The sequence below is a fragment of the Elaeis guineensis genome, chromosome 1 (genome assembly GCF_000442705.2).
Source record: "Elaeis guineensis isolate ETL-2024a chromosome 1, EG11, whole genome shotgun sequence".
Classification (NCBI taxonomy): Eukaryota; Viridiplantae; Streptophyta; class Magnoliopsida; order Arecales; family Arecaceae; genus Elaeis; species Elaeis guineensis.
In genome coordinates this window covers 10,298,933-10,307,523 of record NC_025993.2, presented here as the reverse complement: position 1 = coordinate 10,307,523, position 8,591 = coordinate 10,298,933, and the positions used below count along the sequence as shown (strand labels likewise).

Below are 8,591 nucleotides of genomic sequence, written 5' to 3'. Positions count from 1 at the left end.
TTAGGGAAAAAAGCATGTATATTTAGTAAATTTATATGACGATTTTGCTCGATATCAGTTAGCATTGTTCAAAAGGAATATATGCATACCTTGATCGATTTTGTATCGATCCTTGTAGCTAGATGAATAAAATCCTATGCGCATTCAGAGGCACATAGATACAAAATGAATATTAAGATGCCATCATCATGGAGCTTCCTGTTGCTTCTTGATTTGTCATATATTCATCCTCAAGCAAGCTTTTGATTCTCATAGCTAGATGAATAGAATCCTATGTGCAATCATACACACACACATACAAAATGAATTAAGATGTCATCATCATGGAGCTTCCTTTTGCTTCTTGATTTGTCACTAATCACCCTCCAGCAAGGTTTTGGTAAATCAATGTACTTGATCAACAACCTATCTGTAATTAAATTTAATATTTAAAAGTAAAATAGAAATTATCAAATTTTATTTATTGCACATGTTTGTTTCATTTAACTTTGTATAGTAGTAGTTGTCTTTTATATTTCTAAATCTTGCTCTAAAGTTGCGCAAAAGAATGAATAAATATGCAGTGCACTAACCCATCAATTGTGACACCCCACCCTATACCCTCCTGCACTTGTGGGAATGACCACCCAAAATCTCTGTTGAATACGAAGGATGGATGGAGGAAGAAAGATGAATAAGGAAGGGACAGATGGATAGAAATAATTTTCTTCTCTATTTAATATAGGAGGAATGAAATGGAGGATGAATGATATTTATATAATATTTTTATTAGACTATCCTTTGATAAAAATATTATTATTATCAACTTATAATATTTATTTATATTAAAAAAGTAACAATATATAAATTTATAATCATTATAATCTATAATTATATAAAAAATTATATAAATATTTAATTTAATTTAATAAATAATTTAATAAATTAAATATTAATTAATATATATTAATTATATAAATAACTAATTAAATAATAATTTAATATAAAGAGTTAATTGATATTATATAAATATTAATTAAAAATAATAAATAAAAATAAAAAATAGAAGATAATTCTAATTATTTAATTATGATTATCAAAATTATGTATTAAAATTAACATAATTAGTGATAAATTTTAATAGTATATGATTAATAGTATATATAAAAATTTATATATAAATAATATGAATAAAAAAGTAAAAAAATATTATATTTTTGTTAAAAAATTAATAAGGGATAATTTTATTTAGGGCTGAGTAAATAACCGAAATCTGAAAAAACCCACCCAATTCAACCCAATAAACATCGATTTCAATCAGTTAAAAGTGGAATCGGGTTGGGATTTATGAAAAATCAATTTTTTACAATTGGATTCGGTTCCTACACTTTTAATCCATATAAAACTAAATCCAACCGATTTAATATTTCATAAACTTACTTTCATTTTAGGATGGCATCATTTAGACTTCAATACTTCGTTTAGACTTCATTCTAAAGATTTAGGTCTTTTTTGCGTTATATTGATAAAAAGAAAAAAGCTTAAGTGGATCAATATTGACCTTAAAATCAATATTAGGTCAATATTGAAGTCCAAACTAACACAATCCATCCGAATTCGCTATAAACCGTTCACTTTAGTTTCAAATGGTTTATATATGATAAATGGTCAGCAGCGGATTGAATATTCTTCAATCCGATTGGATTCAGTCGGATGAAATATTTTTCTCAACCCGATCGAATCCGATCCGTACTCAATCCTAATTTTATCAATATAAAAATTCATCTATCAATGCATGTCCATCATTCTTTGCATCATTCAAATTTGAAAGGATGTAAATTAGTGGATCAGGATGGATGAATAATCTTTCTTTTCCATCCATCTTTTTTATAACTTTTTAAACCAAATAGTGGATAAAAGTCATTTATTCTTTCAAGCTCATCTAGCTATTCTCTCATGATCCCAACCAAATATAAGGTAAAGGTCATAATATATTGTAAATATGTTGTATGTGTAGTGGTGGATGAAAGGTAGCTCAAATTAGGGGTGGCAAAATCTGATCCAAACTGACCAACCTATATGGATCTATTCAAAATAAGCAGATTTATGTTGGCCATTTTTTTTGTTTGGGTAGGAAACGGATTAACTCAAAACCAATCTATTTATAATTGGGTAGTTTTGGATTTAGTTCCCAACCTTGGTGGGTTGCCTAAACCAAAATATATCAGAAATATGTCAAATTTTCAAAGCGTATTTAAGATAGTAATATAACTAGCATGGAGTTGTGGAGCTATCATCCACAAAACAAATTCTTGTATCTTTAATTCTTGTTATTGCAACTTGAGTCAGTTCATTTTTTCTTTTTGTTTATGTTGATTTGGTATATAATTGTTGGCTATTAACCTTAGCAATTGATCAAGCTGCCGACCTTAGCATCGGTCTGAGTTGCCAACTTGAACTGTCATATTGATCTGAGTAAATTGACCAACCGGCAGCAATGCACTAGCATCTCAGATTTAAAGCACATTTAAAGTGGTTAAAGCCTATTAAACCGATGGTTATAATCTTGCGCACTTATAAGGCATGCTATGAGACAGTTATAATTTATCCCATACATGAAGTTGTTACTGTATAATTTAAGCAGCTAAGATCCGCCATGTGCGTAGGTAGTCATTGTGCACCAAGCGGTTAAAATGCATGACTATTTATTTTCCTTGGTAATCGACATCAACCTCATTTTATGTAAAGAACATATGAGCACTTCCAGATATGCGCACTAATTCTAACACCCTTGCACTCTTGATTTCTCAAATCTCTGCTATACCCCGAAATCCTTGTCTTAGATATCAAAGGATCCCCACCAAATAAACTCTGGCAAGTATTATTTTTCTATGGATGCCAAGTATGACTCCAGCATATTTCTACATCTGAGCATGGTCATAGTCCACCACTCACCACTTGTCAGCTCGTTTGATCTTTTTCATTTGGAGCTCGTCCAACATCTTCAGTTCAAAGCTTGCTCAAACTCTTCTGTTTGAATTTTGGCGGCGACAATTTTTTTTCTTTTTTATGGTAGATGATGACTTGCAAGTTAAATATAATTTTTTTGTGATGTTTGCATGCAATGTGTTGCTTAACTTTTCATTTATATATATAATTGATGAGCAAAAATATTAATGGGATGGTGAGTTTCGGGTATATATATAAAATAAAGATTGGGCATGAGTTTATATTATAAATAGATTGGGTTCGGGTGATAAGGGTTTTTTTTGGATCCAAACCCGTTTCAACCCGATCCGCCAACGGATCGCCGACCTACTCAAATTGTTATATGGGACGGCTCGGGGGACCCACCATATCTCACCGGAAGGTGACTATATCGCAATCCATCTCCGATCTCTTTTCCTTAGCGACGAAGAGAGCCTCTATAAAATCGAGGAAACTCCTGCGATAAAAGCCATGATGAAAACTCCGTCGATCCGCATCGTCTTCTTGCTTCCCGCATTCGTCTTCTTTCTGTTGGTCTCGGTTTTGATGGCGGAGGAACCCACGAAGATCCCCGACCAGGCCGCCGGCGAGGTCCCGGAGGAGGTGGGCGGCGATGCCGCTGTCCATATCGTCTACGTTGACCGACCGGAGACCGAGGAGGCCGAGGCCTTCCACATTCGGACTCTCGCTTCGGTCGTCGGCAGGTTTTGATTCGTGCCCTTCTGTCTCTTTCGATTTCTAGGGTTAGGGTTTCGGATTCGCGGTGTTAAGATATTCTTCATGTTTTTGTCGGGATCCTTAGTGAGGAGAAGGCGAAGGATGCGGTGATCTACCATTACACGCACGCTGCCAGCGGGTTCTCCGCCAAGCTCACTCCGAAGCAAGTCGAGGAATTGTCGAGTGAGTTCTCTTCTATCTTTCATCCGTGTTTTCCTTTTGCACGGTTGGTGTTGAATCTTTGTTAATTTTGTTAAAGCTGAGATTTTGATGGATTATTGCTCTTCTATTACGCCCGTCGAACGATCTATTGCTTAAATGATGAGTAGCTGGCCAATTCTAGCGCTTATGAGTAAAGTCATCCAATTACTAAAGGCAGCTTCATAAGTTTTAAATTGACGCATAATTTCTTTTACAATTACTAACCTAACGTAAAGGTCAATTTTTTTCCTTTTGTTTTTTGATATGCTGTTGTGGGAATCTATCCAATCATTTGTGGTGCTGAACTGGATTGCCCATAGATGAAAAGTTGAGCATCATGTTTATGGCAAGGTTTTCAAAATGTCCTGCGTGTTGGTTTAGGCCATGTGGATCTGATTTGTGTGACAAGCACTGATAGTGCTATTTTTTTTAGAGCTTGGAATCTCCTTGTTTGTCTCTTACCTCATACTGTTGTTGAAGGGAGACTACAGCATCTCTTTGATTCCAGTTCTTTGGCTTGAGAGCAGACCTGGAAAGCTTGGTAGACTTCTCTAGTTCATCCAAGTTAATACCTTTCTCATTTCTTCCATTTGTCTTGTTTCGCTTACAGCTATTAACAACATCCCTACTTGTGTTACTTAACGAGTTTTGTCTTGATGTCTTGGATCATTCATCATTAGATCTCGTGTTTACAAGGTGCTTTTACCACCATGGATCTTTCCTTGTTACTTCTGTTTTATTTCAGAGGAGGAATCCAATATTTGTTTTTGTCAAATTCTTATCACCAATTACATATTTCTATCTCGACTATTTTTTTTTTCCAGGATTCTTTCTTTCATTGCTTGTAGGGGTTTTGTGTTAATCTTTTTTAGGCTTATCTTGATTCTTGAGGACTGTTACTAGTGACTAGTCATCTTCCCTGTCTTCCATGTTTGATCTCATTTATGTTTGATACGTCTTTACTTGGCCTTCAGCAGGACCCCTATCATTTCTAGTTTTTTTATACAAGATATATATCTGATATGAATGTGTCTTAAAAAATGAAAACCTAGGCTCCCAAACCCATGCTAGGCTTATTGAGCATTCTGCAGTTTATGGGGTTTTCTGACCGATCTACTAGTTTAAGTGTGCTTGGAAGGGTTTTGGGCAAAGCAAGTTTTCCAACATTCTCAAATAAAGAAAACAGTTTGGGGGCTGGTTCAAATGATAAGTTACTCAGATCCTTTGGTTTACCTAACATTGCCTATATACATCACTTAAAACATGGACTTCGCTCTTACAATTAGACATAGTTCCTTAAGAAGATATTCTAGGATATTGAAAGGATTTCATTTAATTTGTAGATGCACATGCCCTTGATTACATACCAAAATTCATTTAACGTAGTTCTGTATGTTTTTTTTGGTACAACAGTTCTATATGTTTTTAAACAGTTGGTGTGCTAACAAGTATTGGTATGTATCATACACAATGATGCTATGGCAATACTGCTTAAATGTTGTAAATTACAGAAGAAAATGTAAGTTCCTTTTGTTTCTGTATTTGTGCGACATAAATTATCCCATGTTGTATGTAACTTAAAAGCCCCTGTTCTAGTTAAGCAGTGGGGTGGTCTTGAACAGTGGGGTGGTCTTTAAGAGATTGTGCTATTGGCAAGATTTACATTGGAAGTCCAATTCCCTAGTAATAATTTAAAGCTATCTACCTAAAAGCTGAATACTTTTTGTAAGCTGTGGATATCTCACAGTTTGAGTTGTTGTGCATCGAAAGTTAAGCTATGCCTCATAGTCAAAAGTCATACTGTTAGTACAGATGATATGGCTCTTAATCGGAAGTTGTAAAATAAGGTGTCCCTGGTCCTAGTTATAGGACAATCTTTAAGAAGAGACGGTCATTGAAGTGAAGGAAAACATGCTATAAAGAGATAGAAGTGATTCTTCTCAGAGATCTATCTGTTTTTCCCAGCTTTTATGTAAGTGTAAGCTACCAGGTGTTTCACATAATCTTGGTGTTTTCAAGTTGTGATTCTATATTTTATATACTTTACTATAAGAAATGAGAATTTTTCTTTTTTTATTTTCTTTCCAATAATATACTATTCCATGCCAATTCTTTTTTTGATGAAAACCATTCTATGTTAATTGATTGGTTTAAAGCTGTCATACTTTTATTTGATTTAAGAGCACCAGCTGCCATAAGACCGAAATCTCAATTATAAAAGTTGGACAAGTGAAATTTAACTTTTCTATGAGTGCATTTACTGGCAGTTTGTGCATGCACTGTACACGCTGTCAATGTTGCTCTAATGGAAAAGTTTGCACTACTGTGCAACTTTTGTGCGCTAGAAATGCATCAATGCCAGATTAAGATTATGGAATCTTAAGGCTGCTTTCTTGTGGTTTTCATCTGACTTTAGTGGTGCTCTTATTGGTAAATTTGCTTGGTACCTTTTGGGAGCTCCCTTCCCTGAATCATCTGATCATCTTTTTTTCAAATTTATTTTGGTTGTGCAGAGCAACCGGGAGTTCTTCAGGTTGTTCCTAGTCAGACCTATACTCTCTTTGGACCTGGGGGAACACGAGGCGCCGCCCGCACCATGGGCATCCTGTGAATCCCTGTTGCAGAGACAAGCCTCTCTCATCGAAATCTGAAGTGTTTCTCCGTGCTGTGCATAAATAAGATGGCTTTGGAAACCTTAAAATAAGGATGTAAAATCCATAGAGGTGACTTGTTACTAAGCAATGGATATCATCAGTACTTTCCAATTGCTGCGTGGGATGTGGTTTCTGGTTTGATATATGGAACTTATGATATATGAATATAATTTTGATTTTGAATTGAATCTGCACCAATCCAAAGTTTTATCTGAAAGAAATTGCTGGATTGCAAACTTTTCTGCAGGCCCAAGTACAAAGCAATGCATTTGCATTTTTGCACCTCACAGGTCTAAAAATTCTCTGTTATAAGTTACCACAATATACCGACATTTTATTACGGGCTATGGTTTCATGCTGCCCATGGAACTTGCAAGCCAGTTCTTCTTGCAATCAGATTCCCTAGGTGTTGTGTGTCCTTGATAGTCGAGCACGCAAAGAGTAGCATTAGGCCGAGGGTAAGATATAGCACAGATAATTGTTAGAGACTTTTCTGCGAACACGTTGGAGGTGCTTAGGGGTGCAAATGAAACGAGCTTGATCGAGCCTAGGTTGGTCGAGCTCGGTTTGAAACTAACTTCGAGCTTGAAATGCTTGTTTGAGTTTGGTTTGTTTACTACTATTTGGAGATCAGTTTGAGCCTAATTTCAAGTTAACTGAACATGAGCCTGACTGAGTGACTTGTAAATCTTTACTCAAGTTAGAATTTAATTCATACTTCAACCAAGCAAGCTTGCATTAAAGCTCGATTTCTAGCTTGTTTAATCTATGTTACTATTTAAAGGATTCAGACCTGAAAACATATGCCAATTAAACTCTTAATTATAAAGAAAAATTTCAGGAAAAAAAAGATTAATAAGATCAAGCGGTCAAGTCATCCGTCCAGCCATGATCTTGTTACTGACTTGAGCTGGTATGCCCTTCTCCCTTTGCTAACAAAATGTGTTGCATAAAATGTCATTGGTCTCATCTGATTTGATTAAGAAACAAAGGCATCATCAGTTCTTCAAAATGCCGTCCTTTGTAATAAGAGCAAGCAGCTCCCAGCAAAACACCATCACAGAGAAGCAGAGCATCCAAGGACGGGACCCGCAAGTTCTCCAACTAAAGGCCAAGCCACTGCAGAAACACTGGTATGAACTTATTTATCCGGTCACATTCCTTCCATCTTTGCCATCATAAAGTTAGTTTGGAGATTGTTCACATTGGCATTATGCAGATCCATACAGATATATATTTAGTCCACATCGATTATTTATTGAAAAGATCTTGAGTACTTATACAAACTAGAGAATCTAAATAATACCTTTCGACTAATCTTTTTGGGTGAAGTCCTGAATTGTTACAATCATCTAAATTGCCTCTCAATTGTTTGGCTAGGAAGTTTTTTCTTAGCCGAAGAAATCTAAGATGAAGCCTCTTGAATTCTCATGCTGATGAACATCATCCGGAAAAAGACACGGTTGGCTTCCTTGCCATTTATCATAAGATCATTAGAAAAAATTGTCTATCGATCTTTTTCATCTTCATCAAATGACCTCAGGCAAGAGTTCTATTGCATGTACCATTGTAGCAAGTTGTGTATGATCTTTAGGGGTCAGTATCACTGATGTTCAAACATTCTATAGTACATGTCCCTCCTGTCATGTGGAAAGATCTTCAGGTAACTCACAGAAAAATGATCAAAGGAGGACCAAGTCTTCACATAGATGGTTCGGGTAGATATAACATTTGGCTCAAATATGTCATGATCACTAGTTTGTGAAGACATACTCAGGGATGTTACCAAAAAAAAAAAGTTGGTCAAGGAAGGATTTATGCATTCATGAGACTAGTGAACTGGGGGTAGCCAAAATATATCCCAAGCATTCACTTGGAAATTTTAAAGCAGAAAAAGATATGCTTTAGGAAACCCTTTGGACCTATGATTATATTATGAAAAGAATGATTTTAAACTATATGAAACCCATTCCTAGTTTATCGACCTACCAGAGAATAAATTTTTCTCATTAGATATGCCCTTTCTCAGCAAACACTAAAGCCAAATACTAA

The 8,591-nt window shown here is 35.3% G+C and overlaps 1 protein-coding gene across 1 annotated transcript; it reads left to right on the top strand.

Annotated features, from left to right (window-relative positions):
* The first annotated feature begins 3,336 nt into the window (after positions 1-3,336).
* Positions 3,337-6,727, top strand: LOC105037940 (subtilisin-like protease SBT3.9). Its single transcript, XM_010913575.3, has 3 exons — positions 3,337-3,671; positions 3,770-3,867; positions 6,399-6,727. Exons 1-3 carry the CDS (start codon positions 3,439-3,441, stop codon positions 6,494-6,496), a joined length of 429 nt encoding a protein of 142 aa, XP_010911877.2. The 5' UTR covers positions 3,337-3,438; the 3' UTR covers positions 6,497-6,727.
* The last annotated feature ends 1,864 nt before the right edge of the window (positions 6,728-8,591 follow it).